At 39.3% G+C, this 24,790-nt stretch overlaps 1 protein-coding gene across 8 annotated transcripts in view; it reads right to left on the bottom strand.

The window, feature by feature from the left end:
- Positions 1 to 24,790, bottom strand: part of LOC114247861 (uncharacterized) — a 276,472-nt gene that overhangs the window by 140,461 nt on the left and 111,221 nt on the right. For all 8 annotated transcript variants that reach the window (XR_016324746.1, XR_003624908.2, XM_028180937.2 and 5 more), the window contains exon 2: positions 22,882 to 23,065. Coding sequence is in view for 6 of the 8 variants with exons in the window: in XM_028180937.2 (XP_028036738.1) it covers positions 22,882 to 22,987 (106 nt within the window). In the remaining 2 variants the exon portion in view is untranslated. The remainder of the gene's footprint in view (positions 1 to 22,881; positions 23,066 to 24,790) is intronic.

The raw sequence follows: 24,790 nt of genomic DNA on the forward strand, positions 1-24,790 counted from the left end.
GTCGGTCAACTCGTGCGCCAGGTCCAAATATTTGGTCTTTTTATCTGCCTCGGCCCGCACGAGGTCCTCGTCGTAGGGGATGGTGATTATTTATTATTATTATTATTATAATATATAGAAGACCCGTTAAACAAACAAACAAACACAAATAGATGAATTTAATGCTGCTATATAACAGGTAATTTTGATTCATATTTTAGTCGTGGCCTAAAGGATAAAACGTCCGGTGCATTCGTGTTGAAGCGATGCACCGGTGTTCGAATCCCGCAGGCGGGTACCAATGTTTCTAATGAAATACGTACTTGACGAATGTTCACGACTGATTTCCACGGTGAAGGAATAACATCGTTTAATAATATTTTTCTTATTGCCCTTGTAGGCAGACGAGCATACGGCCCACCTGATGGTAAGTGGTTACCGTCGCCCATGAACTTCAGCAATGCCAGGAGCAGAGCCAAGCCACTGCCTACAGCAGAGCCAAGCCGCTGCCTACGCGCAAATCAAACCCGCAAAATTATAATTTGCGTAATTACTGGTGGTAGGACCCCTTGTAAGTTCGCACGAGTAGGTATCACCGCCCTGCCTATTTCCGCCGTGAAGCAGTAATGGGTATCGGTTAGAAGGGCGCAGCAGCCGTTATACTGTTAAAAGTGAGACCTTACAACTCATATCTTAAGGTACGTGGCGGTATTCATTTTGTAGATTTCTGTGGGCTCCAGTAACCATTTGACACTAGGTAGTCTGTGAGCTCATCCAGCCATCAAGGCAATAAAATAATAAAAGAGTTCATGCCGCCCAACCATATCTAATTATTATCATCGTGGGTTAACGTTAACCGTCTCACGTTAACCACTTAAGTGGCCGTGAGCTCGTTCACCTACCTAAGCAGTAAATAAAAAAATCCTACCGCCAGTAAATGTCGTTTGGCGATCATAGCACCCTGGTTGGTATAGCACAGTCCCCACTGAATCACTTGACCCCCTTTTGCGGTCCTCACCGACCTGGGAATGTCTGCTAGTTCAAGTCACGCGTCCTAGGTGGGGTGAAACAGCCGTCGCACAATACAATTGACGATTGATGTGGATCCTATCGATTTGAGGCGTACGTATGTGACCACCGGCCGATATACATGTCCAAATAAATATGTTTATTCTTTATTGTACACACACAGTTAAAACAATATAATAATTACGAAAAGTTATAAAAATGGCGAGCTTAACTCAACAGTTGAGTTATCCACCAGCTAACCGTTCTTAAAGAAGGTGAGCTTTACATAGGTGAGTAGAAAAGTACAATCTAATCAATTTACTTATTGACACTGTACACAATAACAATAATAGTTACAATAATAAATAAAAACACTAATACATAATATATCAGACTATATACATACACTATTACACACATAAATAACATAAAAATATACATACACATACATATATGTCGTGGTTACGACTTTTAGTAATATTAAGACGTTGTTTTGACTATTATTTTAAATGATGAAATGTTGTTTTGATAAATATCAGAAAACGTAGGGTAGACTCCGTAACGCCACAGTATAAAATGGCAGTACGTGGACAGAGTCGTGGCCAAAGACCTACGTCCTCGCAAGGCTCCCGGTTCCGACGGTATATCCAACCGCGTTATTAAACTTCTACCCGTCCAACTCATCGTGATGTTGGCATCTATTTTCAATGCCGCTATGGCGAACTGTATCTTTCCCGCGGTGTGGAAAGAAGCAGACGTTATCGGCATACATAAACCCGGTAAACCAAAAAATCATCCGACGAGCTACCGCCCGATTAGCCTCCTCATGTCTCTAGGCAAACTGTATGAGCGTCTGCTCTACAAACGCCTCAGAGACTTCGTCTCATCCAAGGGCATTCTCATCGATGAACAATTCGGATTCCTTACAAATCACTCATGCGTTCAACAGGTGCACCGCCTCACGGAGCACATTCTTGTGGGGCTTAATCGACCAAAACCGTTATACACGGGAGCTCTCTTCTTCGACGTCGCAAAAGCGTTCGACAAAGTCTGGCACAACGGTTTGATTTTCAAACTATTCAACATGGGCGTGCCGGATAGTCTCGTGCTCATCATACGGGACTTCTTGTCGAACCGCTCTTTTCGATATCGAGTCGAGGGAACCCGCTCCTCCCCACGATCTCTCACAGCTGGAGTCCCGCAAGGCTCTGTCCTCTCACCCCTCCTATTTAGCTTATTCGTTAACGATATTCCCCGGTCGCCGCCGACCCATTTAGCTTTATTCGCCGACGACACGACTGTTTACTATTCCAGTAGAAACAAGTCCCTAATCGCGAAGAAGCTTCAGAGCGCAGCCCTAGCCCTAGGACAGTGGTTCCGAAAATGGCGCATAGACATCAACCCAGCGAAAAGTACTGCGGTGCTATTTCAGAGGGGAAGCTCCACACGGATTTCCTCCCGGATTAGGAGGAGGAATCTCACACCCCCGATTACTCTCTTTAGACAACCCATACCCTGGGCCAGGAAGGTCAAGTACCTGGGCGTTACCCTGGATGCATCGATGACATTCCGCCCGCATATAAAATCAGTCCGTGACCGTGCCGCGTTTATTCTCGGTAGACTCTACCCCATGATCTGTAAGCGGAGTAAAATGTCCCTTCGAAACAAGGTGACACTTTACAAAACTTGCATTAGGCCCGTCATGACTTACGCGAGTGTGGTGTTCGCTCACGCGGCCCGCACACACATAGACACCCTCCAATCTTTACAATCCCGCTTTTGCAGGTTAGCCGTCGGAGCTCCGTGGTTCGTGAGGAACGTTGACCTACACGACGACCTGGGCCTCGAATCTATCCAGAAATACATGAAGTCAGTGTCGGAACGGTACTTCGATAAGGCTATGCGTCATGATAATCGCCTTATCGTAGCCGCCGCTGACTACTCCCCGAATCCTGATCACGCAGGAGCCAGTCACCGTCGACGCCCTAGACACGTCCTTACGGATCCATCAGATCCAATAACCTTTGCATTAGACGCCTTCAGCTCTAACACTAGGAGCAGGCTTAGGGACCTCGGTAACCGTACTCGTCGAACTCGACAAAGAGTTCGCCGTGCAACCTAACCCATGAATCAGCTCGCTGAGTTCTCGCCGGATCTTCTCAGCGGGTCGCGATTCCGATCCGGTAGTAGATTCATTCGCGAAGCAGCTACTCTTGAGCTGTTAGGTCTCCTTCGGAGGCGCTCGGGTAGCTGTTAGCAAATCCCACCCCTCCTGGCTGAGCCTTTGCTCGCCCACGTGTCCTGGTGAAACTGGAAAGGCCTCCGGGCCACCAGTAATCTTATGAGAGTCGTGGCATTCCGCGTCAGACAGTCATTCAGTCCGTATCGGACGGTCCGTCCGTTTCAGTCAGTGAGTCTCTGGCAGTCAGTCAGTCGGTCTGTCGGTATGTGGAACGAAACTGTCGGTTTATCCTGTCATTGTGAAAGTCGTGTGTGTTGAGTTTCAATAATTATTATTCAAAAGTTTTATTGACTAAACTGAGTTCAATCGAATACGAGTGATGACGGAAACTACCGCTTAGCCATCCCTGACGCTGCGCCGACATATATAATGGAATATATACATACATATCTGCAAGTTTATTTTGGCCGATCGTTGCGCGTTTTTATTTTCATCAGTTTTATTGTTCGGTATCGGCATACGGTGCAGTAACTGCGTAGAGACAGACAGACAGTAACTAATAAAAAATTTACGATCTTAGACTATCCAATTAATTCGCGCGGACCGACATTTCCTTAGTAAAGTCGATTCCTTGTTTATAGTACGATAGTATTATTCGCGTGGGCAGACAGGTTCACGGGCTGTTCGATTTGGATCAGTAACTGAAGCTATAATGCCCGTATGCTAAGGTCGACTTTTATTTTATTTTATTTTTATTGCTTAGATGGGTGGACGAGCTCACAGCCCACCTGATGTTAAGTGGTTACTGGAGCCCATAGACATCTACAACGTAAATGCGCCACCCACCTTGAGGTATAAGTTCTAAGGTCTCAAGTACAGTTACAACGGCTGCCCCACCCTTCAAACCGTAACGCATTACTGCTTCACGGCAAAAATAGGCAGGGTGGTGGTACCTACCCGCGCGGACCCACAAGAGGTCCTACTACCAGTACTTATGCAAATTATAATTTTGCGGGTTTGATTTTTATTATACGATGTTATTTCTTCACCGCGGAAGTCAATCGTGAACATTTCTTGAGTACGTATTTCATTAGAAAAATTGGTACCCGCCTGAGATTGGAACACTGGTGCATCGCTCAACACGAATGCACCGGACGTCTTATCCTTTAGGCCACGACGACTTCAAATAACAATCACAAACTTTGAATCTTTCATTAATAATAACAATATAAAACTTTATTTGACACCACATGCACATAGTAAGCATATAAAACAAATAATAGACGGTGACATCAATTGGCGGCCTTATCGCTGAAAGCGACCTCTTCCAGGCAACCTTGCAGGGAGAGGAATAAGCAAACTAGCATGGACGGTGCTATATCTTAATAAGCTTACATAAAAATATATACTTATATACACATGTGAAAAAGAAATACAATATAAGCTAGACTTACATACGATTAAATACAAATAAATACTAAAAATATGCAAGTAAATACAAAATAAGTAGCAACTTGTACAGTTATACCGTAGGAGCCATATCATTGTGCAAGGTAGTGCGATTTTAATTTGAACTTGAAAATTTCCGGCGAGGACTATTGTTTGATGCTTAAGGGTAGTGCATTCCGTAAACGGACTGCTTCAACCGCAAAGGAATGGTCATAAAATGACGTCCCGTGAGCCGGAAACTTCAGCATTAAATTCTCCGATGACCTAAGTGAATGGAAGTTTGCAGTATGTAGGAAATCAAAACATTCCTGAAGGTAGCGCGAGGACGAGGAATTAAACAGGACAATGTAAAGAAGAGACAATATATTTGAACAATATTTCATTATTGGCTCTCTAAAATTTCTGTTACTTTTAAAACCTCACCTTAGCCAAGAGAGCGCAAAAGTTCAAGCATAAAATCGCGCTTTTAAAGTTAAAAGTTTTAGTTTCCGAAGCTTTCAGACACTCTAGTCCGGAAAGTTCAACAAGTTGGTTACTTGTCAATATAATGAGTCGTAAATTTTCCGTTTTATTACACTCGAATAGGGATGTGCCTTTTTATTTTTATTACGCTAAAAAATATGAGCGAACTCACTGTTCTACTGGTGATTGAGTAGTGTAGCCCATAGACATATCATCGTGATTACAGAAATCCACATTTAGAGGACCAATGTCTTTATTGCCACATCACGAACTCACGGTTCTACTGGTGATTGAGTAGTGTAGCCCATAGACATATCATCGTGATTACAGCGATCCACATTTAGAGGACCAATGTTTTTATTGCATTATGGAAAACTATACTACGGCAGAAATAGACTAGGTGGTGGTGCTCATCCGTGCGGACTTACAAGATATTCTGAAATCTCTTTAATGGGCAATAGTTTAAAGGTAAATCTTGTGTCACCACTCAACATCAGGTAAGCTATATATGAGGCAATCAGCGCAAAAGTGGCCTAAGCTTACCATAGTTAGTATGGAGATAATGAGGTTCGTATTTACATTTACAATAAATACTTCGTAGGCAAAAACATTTACGCGCTAAAATGCTGTTTACAAAGTCATATGTTATCTACGGATGAAACTAGGGATAGGCCGATTTTGCATCAAAATTTATTATGTTTTAAATAAATTGCAATACATAAGCACGAATATGAATTGTGGGTCAGGCCACTTTTGCGACGCTGACGGCCTCATATGTCCTTAGTCCCGCAGTAATTCAAGAACCATTTGTAAGCACCGAGTTAGGCCAAACAAGTTTGGGCCAAATTCTTATCTAAAGAAATAATTAAAACCAACATTTCCGACCTTGAAAAACTTTGCAATTCGATTCTCTATTTCACGGGTAACTCGAACGCTAATTGATTCTCGACGACTTTATTCAGCGAACCCTCAATGAAAGTTAATGTACAACTGTCAGTGATAAATCGAAACATTCCAAAAAGAGTCTTTAGCCGTCGATTTTAAAACTAATTATCGTTTGACGCAGAATTTGGGAGTTAATACAGGTAAACCCTCATCGTTATTGTCAATATTATTCACTTGAAATTTGATGTTTGTCGGATATTTCGTAGGGTAAAACAAATTAGGTTAATTTGCTAGAAACAGCGTTTCAAATTAAATAATAAATAAATAAATATTTACTAACAATCACGCCTCGTTAACTGGTCCCGTGGTAAGTTCGTAAAGAGCTTGTGTTACAGGTACCAGATAACGGAAATAAATGTAAGATTTTTATTATACACATACATATATTTAATAAACATCCATAACCCTGGAAAAGACATTTTATATTTTTCATACAAATATCTTCCCTTGGCGGGATTCGAACCCGCGACCCCCTTGTGTAGTGACCATTTGTCACTTACCACTACACCAGACGGCCGTTAATTGTTAGTCAGTTGAAATGTAATGATCTAATACAAAAGAATGGGTTGTGATTTGCACGGTGTAGCTATGGCTTGGACCTTAGTGGGAGAAAGCAAAGGGCTCAAAGGTAGCGAGCGATAAAGAAAAGCTAGAGAATTGTTTCATCCGCGGTGGTTGCAAAGACTTAGGAAGCCGGTCGATATTTCTATTATCTCTCGGTACCAAACTTCGAAACAGATGAAGCATGGTCCTATTAAAAATAAACATGTATTAAATCCGAAAACTGGTGTACCTAAAACGAAAAACCGTATAAAAGAGAAGCTGCCGCAATCAGAGCTTACAAATAGGTTATTCAAAAATACCTTCCGTACGCTCAGTAGCGTGGTCCTTTTCAATTAATACCCTGGAAAGGTCAAACGCCTTTACCAATGCCATTAATAAAGTGAACCATCGAAATATAAACTTGACGAAAAGTGGTTGAACAACATACCATATTCCATTTCATCCAAAATGAAATAATTCTAACAGTCTTTTCCAGTAGACCAGAGGCACAGAGTCAAGATTTCACAATATATTGAGATTTGTTACTTGATGCTTGCTGTTAGCTCAGAAACTGAAGGTATTATTTTGTTGCTGTAGATGGTATTCGGTGGTCACCATCGTCCACAGACACGCATGTCAGCGGTGTCCAGTTCGAGAGATGAGGTCCGACTTTTGAAATATGATCGCATCAGGGTCTCGCGAAAGTGATTATACCCAAGAATGTGGGAACTTACCTGGCGTACTCAAATCCGTGATCTAAAATAAATTTTGACTGCTCTCGTATTTTCGAGATCTTCAGGGACTTGTTCTATATAGAAATGTTGGAATGTCTGTAACCAAACATCCACAGGGACATCCCAAAAAAATATGTAATGCCAATTACCGATGACTGAACTAAATCGCGCTGTTAAGGTATTCTGTTTGATGTTATCGAAGGTATAGGAGCCGATGCCCAAGATATAAAAGCCGTTCTTTTCCATCCATCAATCTCAATCAGATGCCAGGACTGTGGCGGGCAGCCATCATCGAACACAAGATACTATACTTGAGACCTTAGAACCTATACCTCAAGAAGGGTGGCACATTTACGTTGTAGATGTCTATGAACTCCAGTAACCACTTAACACCAGGTGGGCCGTGAGATCGTCCAACCACCTAAGCAATAAAAAAAATATATAAAAAATATTTACCTGTAATAAACTAATAATCTAAATCTGTGTGAAAGGCAATAAATGATTATATTATTATTATTAATATTGATATAATGATACAGAATACTCCAGAATGAATTAACAATAAAATACTTAATTGCATTTTCTGTAATTTAATAAGAAAATAAATAACATTTATCTCTTTTTAAAAGGCTATAATGATAAAGGTTTTTCTTTAAATTCATATACATCTTTACCATTATCTCTTTTATTTTGCTATTCCCGCAGGCAATGACAAAACTTTGTACGTTTTACGTCACTACTTTTAAAACTGCAAATCAAACATTGTATTTTGTTTCCACGTTCGTTCTTTTGACGTTTTCTACAAGTCCCATGACGCTATCCGACGCTAAGACTCTCGTAAAGATCGGCTTATTATTAGTAGTACATATTATTCATTACGGTGCAACATAAACAAGGATTTTGTAGCTCGTTTTTACTTTACGCCCTTTTTACGTGTTGACGGGAATTACGAGTAGGACTGATTCATCATTTTCTTCCCAAATTCTGTTCGTTCGCTCTTTGGCCCCATATGACGTCATCCGCATTTAAATCGCGCTCAACGGTATCTATATATTAATACGTGAAGCAAAAACTTTGTATCCCTTTTTACGAAAATTGCGCGGACGGAGGAGTATGAATTTTTCCACACTTATAGAGAATATAGAGAAGAAGTGCACAATGCTAATATTTTTAAATAATGCATAAAAGATACATTAAATCAATAAAGAAAACATTACACACACTACATACCATGTATTTGAAGCACACACGCATCCATACTATTTATTGTCAAACCTTTGTTCTTGACGTCTGTTGTCAAATTGAGAATAGATTAAACATTGTGTAGCCTTGGCGAAATTTGTGATTATAGTATGTGTACAAATTTACAATTCCAATTAATTATAGTCGAATTTCGACTACCGTGGGACCTCAAGTTCCGAACAGTTTGCCATTTTTTCAAAAATAAGAACTCCTTGGTACAATATTTTAAATAAATAGAATTAAATGAAAATTTGTGTTAATTATTACGTTATATTGATACAAGCGTACCAGTTAAATGATACTGCGTGATAAAGCCGACATTATTAAAAATACCCCGACGAAGCCAAAAATAACGTTTCATTCACGTAATTAGTGAGCGAGTTGTGATTTTTAAGGCTATGTAGTAAGTGTATGATTCTGCTAAATCGGGGTTGGCGGCCACCGCAAAATCAGCGTCGGAGCGCGGGAACTCATTTTGACTGTAGCCATTTTAGACGCTACCGGAAATCTTCATTTATTATAATATTTCATTATGGCTGTTAGTTCATCCCGTTGTAGGATACAATCTGTGTATTCCAAATATCAAGTTGTGGACAGTTGATAATCAGCCGGGAGCTTCTTAGAATTTGGTACTTATAACACCCGCTACATGCTCTCTGTAGACCGGATGGTAAATAGTCGACGTCGCCCAAAACACATCATTACGGATCCTCCAGATCCATTAACGGTGCTTTTAGGTACCACAAGCACCGGTCACCGTCCTCCTCGTCGAACCCGTCGCTTGCGATGAAGAGCTCAACGAGCGAACTAACTCATAGCCACAGCCCATTGATTTTCTCGCCGGATCTTCTCAGCGGGTCGCGGTTTCGACCCATTGGTAGATTCTGCGAAGCACTGCTCTTGCAAGGGTCAGTGTCAGCAACACTCCGGTTTGAGCCCCGTGAGCTCACCTACATGTTAGGGTGAAGCTGTAATAGCCTCTCAAGGTTATCAGCATGAGTAGAAATGAAAAAAACATGCTCTGTGACAGCTGTGGTTGTCTATGGGCTCCAGTAACCACTTAACACCAGGTGGGCTGTGAACTCGTCCAACCATCTAAGCAATAAAAAAAAAGCTGCCCAACTATCGACATTGTCAAGAGAGTACGAATTTCGAACAATAACATTTTTTCCCGCTCGCTGGAAGATCGTCCTTTTCTTATTACCCCCCAACACTCGCAATGAATAGCAGCAGTTGGCAAATAAAATAAAAAATGTATTGCTAATTTCTCAGCCTTTCCTCCTCCTCGAGTCGTGCTCCTCATGTCTGAGGGTCGTGACCACCATCACCCATCCATCTCAGCCTTTAATGCAAGACTATTCGATGCTAAAATAGCAACTGTTGATAATAAAACATTTTTAAGCATCAATGAAAAATTTGCATCTTGGTGTTTTTTTTTTCTTTTATTGATTAGATTGCTGGACAATCTCACAGCTCACCGGCTGTTAAGTGGTTACTGTAGCCTATAGACTACCTACCAACCCCTACACCGTAAATGTCGCCACCCACTTTGACATATGAGCTCTAAGGTATATAATTACAACGGCTGCCCCAACATTCAAATCGAAACGCATTACTGCTTGCTTCACGGCAGAAATAGGCGGTGTAGTGATACCTATCCGTGTGGACTCACAAGAAAACCTAACACCAGTAATTACGCAAATTATAATTTTGCGGATTCGATTTTGAATACACGAATTTTGCATATGCACTTCAGACTAATTGTGCACTTGAGTTTGAAGTTTGGGATATCCATTATAACATTGTAATTGTGAAATTGAACCCATTTTATACAAATTTTTGGGTCTGGTAGCTAATCAAGAGTAGGTAGGGCCAAATGATTTGCATTTGTCCACTTAGAGCAAAATAATAGTACAGTTAATGATATGACAGTAATATAATTTTGAGTTCACAAGCCACAGGAACTATGTCACTTGATTTCATCGAAGTGAGCGTGAGTTTGCGTGCGTGTTGTGAGTCGCTGATTCGTGTACACGCCTGAAGGGATTCAACAGAATAATACGGCAGAATATTTCGTGTTAGCCCCAGTGTATGTGTCGCGTGCTCTGTAATTTTACGGTGGTAACTTGATTGATATTTGACACGAAAATTGTGGTGTATTTTATTTTTTGTTCGTAAATTTTTTTGTTGAATTAGCTCTTGATTCAGACGAGAAAATAGACAGGTGACGATGGGCTTAATCGTATCACTTGAGTAACGTTATTGAGGGCTGATGACGTCATAAGTGGCTAATCGTTGTGGGTGTCGATCTATAGGCTGTGCTTATTGCAGATTCCGGCTAGTGTACAAGTAAAGACACTTTAAAATCGTTCTAAATCTAGAAAGTAACAAATTTGCTCTTCAAAAACGTAAATATTCAAAGGGAACTATTGAAAAGCCAACAGACACCATATTGTGAGCGGCCGACCTAAACATTAACATAATCTGTTTTGATTGCATGAATATTTAATTTTACTAAGCCGTGTTCCGCTTTATTATATTCAAATAAGGTGTAATCTCCATCTTGTAGCGACGCTCTTGGGCATTCAATTTTGTTGGGATCCACGAGCCTGGGAAATATCTTTAGTTGGCATTTCGATGACACTTAAGTTTTACCTTTTATTTTATGCATGTTACTGGGGAGAGTGTCTGGGACTGTAAATGTATACGGCCCAAATTCTTTATTAGTCTTGTACCTTTTTACCTTTAAGTGTCTGGCAAAAGAAAGAGAGGCCTTCCCCGAACAACTTGGCGTCGTTCGGTGGGGCAGGAGCTGGGGATCTTGAGCATAACGTGGGAGGAGCTAGAACAGATTGCCCAAGACCGATGTAAATAGAAGGATTTGATTTAACACCTTAAACCCCAGCAGAGGGTAATAGGAAAGATAGAAGAAGACCCTTTTAGGGATTTGAAATTCGGCGTAATTTTTTTTTATACTCTGCCTACTCTTGTAGCTTAATGAGCTATTCCATGTTCACGCAGATGGGGATTTTTGCAGTAATGCCGGCGTATCCGCACGTATGCACCGCGCGAGTGAAAGGATTTGGAGAATGAGGGTAACTAAAAAATGGGCCAATTATATTACAGTTTCGGTAGAGCTGTGCTTGTATAGCGGAACTGTTGTGTGGGTTATGGTAATGAAGTTTTAAACAAACCGTACTGATCTTCAGACACCATTAAAATTTGTTAGCTTTACTAATTAAAGAGACAAGGTGGAGATCATAAATTTATTTACCGGTTTGAATAGTAATAAATACAACCGTACAAAAACCACATGAATTTATCGAAAATTCTTCAAAAGGCTTAACGAAGAGGCGGTCACATTTTTTCAAAAAGCGCACGAGTTTGCTCTCTCTCTTTGGTCCATGTACGTTAGTGATTTTCTAAGTATTATTCCTTTTTTTTAATTTCAATATAATTTGCAATAATCACGGACAAGAGTTTACTGACCGAATAAAAGTAATTAAAATTAGTACAGATATATCCGATATAGAGATCTCTTGATAGATCTCAATCAGAATCTACACTATAGATTATGGGTTTGAGGTTTGAATGTTCTAGGCTTACGGAGTTACTCTTGAGTGTTTTACCAGCTTTGAGTCTAAAGTGAACTTTACCATAGCAAATGTCGCATCGACTCTTAGGCTATTCTTAATGAAAATCATTTATTTTTTGAGGTTTTGAAATTTTGTCTTTAGGTTGATGATAAAAACCAGACAGCACGTGGTTTTCTATCTAATATGTCTTTATTGCTACGTATGGCGTCATATAGTGATATACAATCATCATATATACGTTATGAGAGGTGTTCAAACTATGACAACTATTCGATTTCATTTGGCGTCTAAAATATTACACCTCTCTCTGCAATTTTTATAGTCGCCCGTTGGTTATTTCTGTTCGAACTTTTACCTCTGTTTTGATTTAAGACTCATATTATTATGATATCTTCTATATATATAAAAATGAATTGCTGTTCGTTAGTCTCGCTAAAACTCGAGAACGGCTGGACCGATTTGGCTAATTTTGGTCTTGAATTATTTGTGGAAATCCAGAGAAGGTTTAAAAGGTAGATAAATATGAAAATGCTCGCAACTAAATATAAAAATAACAATTTTGCTTTTTCTTAGATGTGTACTCCGTCGGTCTTTTATTTATCGATTGAGGCACTACGAAGTCTGCCGGGTCAGCTCGTTTTTAATAAAAACAGAAAAAACGTCACTATTCTTATACCAATTCACAATCAGTAGCTTGGCTACCGAACTGAAATTCGACAGCCAATGTATTCTGAATTAATAATACATTGTCGGTTAAGCATAATTACCATTTTAAAAGCACGTGACCGCATTAGCCATTCACATTTCAATTTTGTACTTTATTATGTATACTAATCCCCCCCTCCTCAATTGAGGGGTCCACCACGCCCCGTACACGGGTCAATCGAGCCAAACCCTTTAATCACAAAGTACAAATTGTAAAAAGACGGATAATCACAGAGATGCTCGCCAAAAAAATTCAAGTAAGTTTAGGTCAGAATGTTTAACTGATAATTCGATTGTGGGTATGTTTTCTCTCACAATAGCAGTAAGGCGCTTCGGTTTGAAGGGTGCGTGAGCCGTAGTACTGTAAAAACTGAGGCCTTAGAACTCATTTCTCAAGCTGAGTGGCAGCATTTACGTTGTAGATGTCTTTGGGTTCCGGTAAGCACTTAGCACCAGGTGGACAGTGAAATCGTCCACCTATCTAAGCAATAAAAACTATAATTACAGTACTCATATTTTGTTTTATTCCCCCCTTTAATCTCTAGCTCGGAAATTGATATAATACAATTTTGTGTGTCCAAATTTACGAGTATTTTCGCCACGAGTCCAGCGTTCCGGTCTGAAAGACCGAACAAACGTTCCAAGCCAGTCGAGGCTTTCATCTTTTAATGGCCTTCAAGAATATTCCCCACAACCATAACAATTTGATTGAGAACCATTGCTCGCCTTCTTAATCTGTGGTATCGTCACACGCGGTCTCAGTCAGCAATCCTGATGCTACAGCTGCTTCTGATACAGAACGATAAGTTCTTCAATCGAGTAGGTGTAATCCACAGACCGAGGCGATGGAATGAGCTCCCCTCCACGGTGTTTCCCGAGCGCTATGACATGTCAACGAGGCTTGTGGAGAGTATTAAGCGGTAGGCAGCGGCTTGGCTCTGCCCCCGGCATTACTGAAGTCCATGGGCGACGGTAACCACTCACCATCGGGTGGGCTGTGTGTTCGACTGCTAACAATGGCAATAAAAAAAAAAACTATATAAAAATATGAAAGGCAAAACGATTTCTCTTTTTCCAAAGCAAACAAACAATTCCGCTGTCAAAAATCTCACGAAAAAACATAATCATTACCAAAACAATAACGCGGCGTTAACAAAAACACAATAAATACCACATTTGCATATTAATGACACGTTGAACATAAAAAAAATATACTTTTTTTTTAATAATTCGCTTGTAGCAGCTCTGTTAGTTCCGGGGTGGCGGCTTGAGATCGGGCATTGATAATTCCATAAATTTGCACCTCTTTTTTTAAACGTAGAAAAGTTTTTGGGGTGCTTTTTGACACACCATTTATTTCATTACAATGTTTTAAAAGGATTGGTTTTTTTTCGAAAATTAATTATAAATTGTTGTTGGTAATGTGGATTGTGTGTTCGCGCGAGTAAATACTAAAATTGTGACTATTTCTGCTGCGAACTTGAGAGTTTCACCACATCTTAAGTTGTATGACGGAGTACACCCTTTTTTTTAACGTAGACATCAACCTTGTCAACGCCGCTGCCCATCTTGAGACACGAGTTCATGAGGTCTCCGTTTTTTTTAACAGTACTGTGCAACGTCTGCACCTAGTACACACTAGTATTACACAAAATAATGTCATTGTCAGTATTATCTTGGTGTATGGTGTACAGAGTTCATACTGACAGACAGGTTTGGCTGCTTTTACCAGGGCTCCTAAACATCAAACTAAAAAGAGGGTAGGCAGATTTGTTTGCTTCCAACATCATACCCGCAGACTTCAGTCTAGCTACAACCACGGTCCTAGTAACATCTCTGAAGTATTGGCATCGCAATAAAAAATAATTGACGTAAGTAATAATCTACTATATAATTTTACTAGCTGTACCCGTCCGCTTCGCTGGGCATTTGAAATTAACATTATTATTTCTCACCCCCACAAAGATTCTCATCATTAACGCCCCCGCAACTGATGTAGGGAGTTCAACACTCATATAAATATTAGCCTATCCATTAAGTACATGTATTTTCTACATGGATACCAAGTTTCAAGTCAATCGGATCCATGGTTCAGTAGTTATAACGGAACATCCGTAATAACCACTGTAGATTTTTATATTAGTATAGATATAGATGAAATGAATGATATTATTGAATACAAACTCTGTGTACGGTGCTATATTCTTTTTAATCAAGAAAAATGATTAGAAGTATTAAGTTACTGGTACAATGATTAAATTTTTATTAGTACACACAGGAAACAAATATTTAAATCACAGAAGTATGTAATCTATGTTTCTAATGCTATTGAATTTAAGCATGTTCCACTTGTGATTCTAAGTATTAATCTCAAAAGTAGAGGCGACATCACTTTGAAATTGAAACGCTTTGAAATCGCTTTATATCAAGGATCAGGGCCTCCGTTCCGACGCGACGTGTGGCTCGGTCGACATGCGTTTGGCGTGACCGACTCGGGGAGCTCGCCATTAAAGATATTTATGGAGCTGATACAACGAACCCTTTCTCCGAAAAGAAATCCGAGTACACGTGTACCTAGTTCATAAATTTTCGGAGCTGACACATTTTCGGTTTGGCCATTTCGCTCCTGTAAATTATTAACGCGATTAAGTATTAAAATATGAAGATACGATAGGAATTTAACACGCGGTACACGGTAAGTCGTTTTTGTGGCTGCACTAATTTTTTGTTGCTTAGAGGGGCGAATGAGCTCACGGCCCATTTGGTATTAAGTGGTTACCGGAGCCCATGGACATTAACAACGTAAATGCTGCCACACGTTCCACTTGCTTATTTAAATTACTAAAGTTGTGACTATTTCTGCTGCAAAGCTATCGTACTTGAGAGTCTGACGACATCTTAAGTTCTATGATGGAGTACCCCTTATTTTTGACGTAGACATCAACCTTGTCAATGCCGCTGCTCATCTTCAGACACGAGCTCATGAGGTCTCAGTTTTTTTAACAGTACAGTACTGTACAACGGCTGCCCCACCCTTCAAACCCAAACGCATTACTGCTTCACGGCAGAAATAGGTAGGGTGGTGGTACCTACCCGCGCGGACTCACAAGAGGTCCTACCACCAGTAAAAAAATATTAATTATTGTAAAGACTTAATAAGAATAAATCACGCATGGTCATCTGGCCCCAAATTAGGGTTCCCTGTATTACGAGTACCAGATACTGACATACATACTTATATGCGTTTAAATATATACATATATGGATAATGAGCACCCAGACAAAGAGCAAACAAACATGCTCATCACTCGAATATTTGCCCGATGCGGGGACCGAACCCACGACCCTCGGTGCGACAGTCAGAAGCCCTCATTCCTGCACCACCAAGTCAGTCAGTATAAACTTGGAAACAAGTTAATTCGCAATCTCCTTATTTACGTTGACTCCACATAGATACGCGTTTTTTTTGGTACCTATGCTTGGAAGGCTATTTCAGCTTCACCTTAACGTGTAGGTGAGCTCACGGGGCTCAAACTGGAGTGTTGATAACACTGGCCCTAACAAGAGCAGTGCTTCGCAGAATCTACCACCGGATCGGAAGCGACGGGTTCGACGAGGACGGTGACCAGTAGATATGCGCAATATAATAGGTTCATTACGAAAATTATGCGGAAAGGTCCTTGAATGTAATTGGTCACTTTGGTAGGTATTTGGTACCAGACGCTTAAGGACATTTATTGGGATCGTGTTAAATTATTTTGATTTTTTGAATGATTTTTTTGTATGCGTTTGGGTGGCACCCTGGGTGGCTTAGATTCACAAATCAGATGGCGCTGCAGTCGGTATATAAGTTATTTATCTTTCCTAGAAATACTTTTTATGGCAAAACAACGTTTCCCATTAAATATAATAAAAAATCATTACACACACAGCAAGAATAGATTAAATATTGTTTGGCTATATTAATATTTGTCTAAAACGTGACCTTAGCGAAATCTGCGATTATATAAGTATATGAGTCTTTGACTTTACATGATTGTAGTCATAATAGTGTACAAACTTATAATTTCAATTAATTAAAGTCGAATTTCGACTCCAAGGGACCACTAGTTGTATTAAAATGACGTCTTTTATCGTAATGCCTATTTGGCCCTACGACTGGCCATACTATTTTAAACACAATATCCCATTGAACAAAGAGATCAAACAATGGGATTAATGTACCATAAACGTCCTCAAAGAGACCTGTACGTGAAAAACGATCATTTCCTTCAGGGACTTCTCTTAAAATCTTATTGAGGTCGAATTAATAAATTATGTGCATTACAATGAAAAGTAACAAATCTTGATCTTCGTTTTTATGTTCCTCTTGGGCAATTGCTCGCAGTTTCATCCCAGGGTACGGGCTGTTTATGGATAGGCGAAGTCACGACTCCCCAGGTGCTAGGTGATTTCGAATCTCAGCTTTATTGTAATCCCAATATAATTAGGCGGTATGTTACTACCCTTGCGAGCTGGCAATATAGTCTAACAGCGTTTTTTTTTATAGCTTAGATGGGTGGACGAGCTCACAGCCCACCTGGTGTTAAGTGGTTACTGGAGCCCATAGACGTCTACAACGTAAATGCGCCACCTACCTTGAGATATAAGTTTTAAGGTGTCAAGTATAGTTACAACGGCTGCAACACCCTTCAAACCGAAACGCATTACTGCTTCACGGCAGAAATAGAAAGGGTGGTGGTACCTACCCGTGCGGACTCACAAGAGATCCTACCACCGCTAATTACGCAAATTATAATTTTGCGGATTCAAAATAGCCTGTAGGTTTATCCAATGATATTATATGCTTTGGAAAACCTTTTATTTTTTAATTTACCTTATCCCACTAGGTGGGGTCAGCACAGCTAATTTTTCTCTTCCATTCTCCTCTATCAGCCGTCATCTCAACACTCATTCCTCTCTCTCTCTCATATCGTCATTCACACACTTCATCCATGTCTTCTTCGGTCGACCTCTTCCCCCTCTACCTTGCTCTACCATTTCCATACATCTCCTAGTCACATGCATCTTCTCTCCACGCATTACATTGTCCACACCACGCTAACCGTCCGCTCTTTAATTTTGTTAATTACATTCTTCGGATAATAAGCCGTAATATATCTCAACGCAGTTTGATATTCATGGTCGCCATAATTTATGGGCAAAAGCCATCAAAACAACATTAGTTACGATTCTAGAGGGGGCCATACTTGTAGTAAATTACCTTATTATGTATAATAATATAGGACGGGTTGGGCGATTCTCAAACTGTGAACTCGCCCTGTACGGTAATACATAGTTTCAGATCGTCAGAGCTGGAGCCCATAGACCGCAACGTCAGTTTCGCTACTAACGTTATGTACTTTTAAAGCTGAAATGCATGACTTTTACGGAAAGAAATAAGAAAACACGGCTACTCGCGTGGGATCACAATATCTCTTGCTGCTAGTAATTTTGTATTTTTTTTTGCTTTTAACCGGCTTTAAATAATATTGAATTCAGATTTTTTTTATTGCTTAGATGGGTGGACGAGCTCACTCTCCACCTGATGTTAAGTGGTTACCGGAGTCCATAGACATCTAAAAAGTAAATGCCGCCACCTACCTTGACACATGAGTTCTAAGGTCTCCCCTGCCCCGCCCTTCAAACCGAAACGCATTACTACTTCACGGCAGAAACAGGTAGGGTGGTGGTACATACTTACCCGTGCGGACTCACAATACGTCCTACAAACGGTGATTTAGGCGACAATTAATATCATGTTTTTATGTATGCTCCATATCAAAACGTTCCTTAAGTATTGTATTTATGTACATAAAATATTTCACCCAAGTGATGCTCGGTTTTGTAATCTCACTGGATAAGAGTATACTGGATATCTATTTTTTTATTGAACTTGTAGCCAGACGAGCATACGGCCCATCTGATTATAAGTGATTACCGTCGCTCATGGACGTCAGGAATGCGAGGGGCGTGATCATCATCATCATCATTCATCATCTTAGCTATGGTTCCATTTCCCGTCATCTCGCACATTGTCTTGGCCTTTTGCTCGAAACTTTCGTTGCCTATAAGAATTTCAGGGGGACAACAGAAGCTTTACAAACTTCCGAAATTCCGTTCAGAACTTGACATAAACTTTTCACGGGTGTTTCTGAGTCACTGCCATTATTCGGAGATAAAATCAGCGAATTCCACTTTGTTGTATACGTTCGAAATTTTTCGTTCGCTTATTAGCTTTATTACATGATTGTTGGTTCTTAGATAAGGTATTTTTACTGTTTTATTCAGGCTTAGATTTTGTTGACCTGGATGGATATTAAGCTGTACGTATGGTAGTAAATATTTTAGGGGGGCAATAAAAATTAACTACATAAAGTAACTTAAGTAGTTCAAAGCTTTTGTCAAGCCAAAAAAAATGAGGAGCTTGTAATTTAAAGTCTTCGTTTTGCTTTATAAGCTACGTTGGAGATAGGAGTTATTTTAAATTGCTAATCTAATTGTATTGTAATGTAAAATTGTTAGATTCTTCTATAATATCGTTGACTTTTTATTATTATATATTATGACGAAGAGGCTGGTTCCATGATGTTTTTAAAAGGATGACGTCAGCATTGTTGACGCCAATCTCTTCAACATTACCATTGTGTTCCATAGTGACAGTAATTAAGACTCACTTTTCCAATGGATGCCATTTTTTACATTTCAAAAGTACAGCGATAAAGAGATAGCTCCGCCTCGGTCGGCTGCTCGAGTCGGAATGTTTTGTGCGTTTTTTTTTTTTTTTTTCCTACCTAAGCTGATAGCCTTGAGAGGCTATTTCAGCGTAACCGTGGCTAGTAGGTGAGCTCGCGGGGCTCAAACCTGACGACGATGCTAACACGAACCCTAGCAAGAGCCGTGCTTTGCAGAATCTACCACCGGATCGGAAGCGCGACCCACTGAGAAGATCCGGTGAGAAACTCAGTGGGCTGTGTCTGAGAGTTAATTTACTCGTCGAGCCCTTCGTCGGAAGCGACAGGTTCGACGAGAACGGTGACCGGTGCTTGAAGTACCTAAAAGCACCGTTACTGGATCGGGAGGGTTTTGTGCGACAATAGTCACTCGTATTTATAGTAGAAAATGAGGGTAGCTTAGTCATGTATTCTCTTGAATATCGTATTAAACAGTTGTTGAAATGCGTAACATTAAGGAAAGGATTAACTTTAACTATTTTTAGTTAAGTAAATAGTGAGGTTGCGCCGACATATACATACTTTTGCGGTTACGAATGATACTTTAGTCGTATTATTACTTATTTAGCTAATAGTGATGTTGCCTCGACATATATATTGCCATACATTATTATAGTACTATTTCAAATATGTATTATATTATTAACCGCTTTTTGTTTCTGTGTAGTTACAGTGAACACTGCAGAGAAGTAACGGAAGTAGAGAAACTGCTGTGGGTCAATATGCGGTGCGAACGTCTTAATGAGCCACGTGGCCAGTCGTGCGGCGTCTGCAATTTATCAATGTCGGGTATTCCCGGCCAGTATGATCGTGGCGCGCAATGGAAACGCATTATTTTTGATGTGAAAACTTCTTTAGCATGATGAAACGAAAAAGAGGCAGACACATAAATTCATAAGATTTAACGTGGGAGAAAATGAGATAGGAAGCATTATGCAGTGTTTCTTATATTCGTGGTTCTCTTTGTGCTTTGCTTCGTACCTAATATTCATAATTAATACATTCTGAATAAATCTTTGTAATATATACGAATAAATAGTAAAATAATTATCAAGCTTTATATCACTTTGATCATTACTAAAATCTATAGTTATCCTCTTCTCCAAATTTTAGATTCGTCTCATTATTTTGAAGCCAAAAATTTGTGAAGGTTTCACTACGGTACATCGCGACGTACCTTGACTTGACAGTTCATGTACTCCACTCCAGTGAGGAAAATTTTCGAAGGACGTTTGAGTTTATTTTTACGATCGAGCATACCAAAACGCGCGTTAGAGGCTGAGTCGAGTCGAGTTAAACTCGTGTGAACGACTAAAGATAGGGGGTTAGTGTTTTTCGAATTCGACGAAATTCTCCACGTAAACAAACGATTCTTACAACAGTTCTTATTTTTACGTAAAATATAAATTATAGTTTCGTACTTCGACGCGTGAGGTGACCGTCAAATTATACATTCATGGTATTAAGTTAATGGTGTACCTGAAGGCTCGTGCATGACGCAATCTTTGTACGGATTTCGCGATTCACTGCTACCCACTATTACAAAGAAAACTGCATCAACTTAGTGTTTAAATACGTAATGTCAGAAATGAGAAGGAAAGTATTTATTCAATACTACAAAATAGTTATAATCCATGATCTGGAAACAGCAAGGAAAATCGATAAACGCTCAAATTTGATTAATGTCCGAACTAAGACAAATATGTTCTTATGAAACCATCTTAAGAGGCTTTATGACGACTGAGTGTTTTGTAAGAATTCTTACAGGCTACGGATGTAGCAGTACGAATATATTGGGTCAATTTTAATGCAGTTTCACTGATAATATCTCTCCCTCTAATGACAGGCGTTCGATAATATCAATGCCTTAGTATTATTCACGTTTATTTGAATCTTTGATCATCGATAGCTTTTTTTTTGAGAATTTGCTGATGGCTCGGAGGCCTTTCCAGTTTTACCAGGACAGGTGGGCGAGCAAAGGCTCAGCTAGGAGGGTTGGAATTTGCTAACAGCTGCCTGAGCGCCTCCAAAGGAGACCTAACAACTCAAGAGTAGCTGTTTTGCAAATGAATCTACTACTGATCGGAATCGCTACCCGCTGAGAAGATCCGGCGAGAAACTCAGCGGGCTGATGCTTAAGTTAGGTTGCACGTCGAACTCTTTGCCGAGTTCGACGAGTATGGTTACCGGAATCGATTTCTAAAAGCGATAACGGGCGAAAAGTAAGCACGAGTGCTTATTTATTAACGTACTATGTTGCGTAGCACGCAATGTAATTCATATTTAACGGTCGCGCGAGGTCAACGACACTGAGGTGTCACTTTGTCTTACATTGCCGCTTCACAAAATATGAAGATAACCAAACGATACATTCATTTTAGCTTGGCAGCAGTTTGTTCCGTTCACGTTAACTTAGTTACTTCCTGATTCGGTTGTGGAAGCCATTGCCTTAAGCGATGTATAGATTTAGTATGAGCTCATTAATAAATAGATCTATTATAATTCCAATAATAGTGCGAACAGACTAGGTTAAGTGTAAGCCCTGTTACAAGTCACAGCTATACTTATTTTCATATTATCTCTGTTGAGTGGACTCCCTCGCAATTGTTGTTAAATGATTGTACCGCGAAGTTCAAAGACATCGACCGACATTGGTGGATTTACACTAGGGGCAGTCGGGGCAAGTGCCCAGGGCGGCAAATTTTTTAGGGCGGCAAAATTTTTAAAATAAATTTTTTTTTAGTCTTATCAAGATTGCTCAATATAATTAATTAATTCTAATAATTAATAATTTTCTTTTTAATTGATATTTCAAGAAATTCAATTCATCCATTATTTGTGAATTATATTTTGGCACTTTTGGTAATAATTAATAATCAAAATTATTTAATCAATTTGTTTCCTTGGAGATTTAAAACAATAATAGATTTTTCTATTTTCTGTAATTAAAGAAATTTAATTAGTTTTATTTTATTTTGATGTAATATATGAATCATTATTATGAGTCAAAATTTATAATTGTTAGACAAAAAAACAAATATTTATTTATGTTTTTGGAATATATGACATATTATGAATAAGTTTCCGCAATAAATTAGTTACCTACTTTAATTTTGAAAAATAAAATATATAAACTATAAGTTTAGGTAAAATTCCAGTATTGGGGCGGATTTTTTTTCGCTGCCCAGGAGCGGCATTAAGTTTAAATCCGGCCTTGTCGACCTACGCCGCCCACATTGAGACAAGCAAAACAAAGGTCTTACCATTTTTATGTCCGTAATATCCGGTTCCCGACGAAGAACCGCTGCCGGTGGAGGAGCCCTGCGGCGGGCGCTCCTCGTCCTCGAGGGGCAAAGGCACCGGCTCCATGACGCGGCTGTCACGTCAACTCACGTCACTTGTCACTTTGACATTACGCACTCACAGACACTGAAACTTTAGGGTTACCTGAAAAAAAAACAACAACCATTTTAGTATTTTTAATATCACGACATAGTCAAAGGGCTGCCAGTCTCTAAGTCTTTCTGGAGAGAAAGAGAGTTTTCTCTATACTAATATTATAAAGAGGAAAGATTTGTTTGTTTGTTTGTATTGAATAGGCTCCGAAACTACTGAACCGATTTGAAAAATTCTGTCACTGTTTGGAAGCTACGCTATTCCCGACTGACATAGGTTACAACCTTTTTTGAAAAAATTAGGGATCCTTACTAAAACTCCAATAATGTAACCCAAGGTGTAAAATTACCTAAAACATTATTTACATCGCGTGCCTTGCGAAAACTATTGATGATAGAATAAAATAATGTACAACGACTTCGTAGAACACATTATTATTTACTAAAAGTATCGCGACAGCATATGTCTAACTATTATAGTTATGCTGCAATAAGTGTTCTTTTATTTAAAAAAATAAAACAACGTCAAATATCGTTGAAATTTTTGTTAAAGATCCGAGCGGAGCCGGAGCGGGCCGCTAGTAACAAATAAAGCGTAATTAACATTTTAGACCAGTCGACGGGGAGGTGCAATTTGTACAATTGGCAGTCTCACCGCTAATCAGTTTTTAACTTGGATAAATCCCGAAAAGACACCGCAGTTATGTTGCGGCGTACCATTATTGTTAAAATAGAGAGCGATCTATCGATATAGACCAGTGGTTCCCAAACTTATTTTGTCTACTGCCCACTGTGAGAATAAATTATTTTTTAGCGCCCCCGTTTTTTTCTATCTACTTAAGAACCACTATAGCGAGAGCTCAGTCGTGTCTAAGAGTCCTCCTAGATGAAATTAAAAATCGCCTCCTAAGTCTCTACACAACGCCCCCATTTTTTTCTGGGTATCTTACCGCCCCCCATTATGGCTACAGCGCCCACAAGGGGGCGTTATCGCCCACTTTGGGAAAGACTGATATAGACAATGGCTTATGATATTGAAAAATACCCTCCCTAAAGTATGTTGCAATGGATATATGGAGGGAGGGACATATGGGCGCAAACACCACTATTGGTAATATTAACATAATAATAATATAGTGTGGTTTATTCTATGTTAATATTTATTTATTATTAGCAAGATGAAACTGTTATTCTACTATATTTAATAATTAGCAGACGCTGTTTTGATGTTCAGAATATGTTTAATGTTTTTATTATTGTTTAAAAACACAAATGACTGTATTAATAATTAAATATCATTAAAGCATAAATATTAATAACTAGCGAACCGCCCTCGCTTCGCTTCGGAAACATTAAAGCACACATGAAACAAAACAAAAAAATAAAAAAAAAAATTAAAAAAAGTAGCCTCTGTTCATCAGGGACAATGTCGGCTTCTAATGGAAAAATAATTTTTCAAATCGGTCCAGTAGTTTCGGAGCCTATTCGAAACAAACAAACAAACAAATCTTTCCTCTTTATAATATTAGTATAGAAGTATAGATAATGGATATTATATTATAATTAACAGTAATAATTTAATTAAGTATTGTAAATGCTATGCAATGATGTTGTTGGCACCATCTATTATAAGGCTGAAGAATATCAATGTTAGTTTATATTAGTTAAAAGTAATTTACGTAAAATAAATTAATGTTAGAGTCATGTAAAATCACTAAAATACGTATTGTGAATATTAAGCCATATTTTGTGAATTGTTTCGTAGTAATTACATTTG

This window comes from Bombyx mandarina, chromosome 20 (genome assembly GCF_030267445.1).
Source record: "Bombyx mandarina strain Sakado chromosome 20, ASM3026744v2".
Taxonomy (NCBI): domain Eukaryota; kingdom Metazoa; phylum Arthropoda; class Insecta; order Lepidoptera; family Bombycidae; genus Bombyx; species Bombyx mandarina.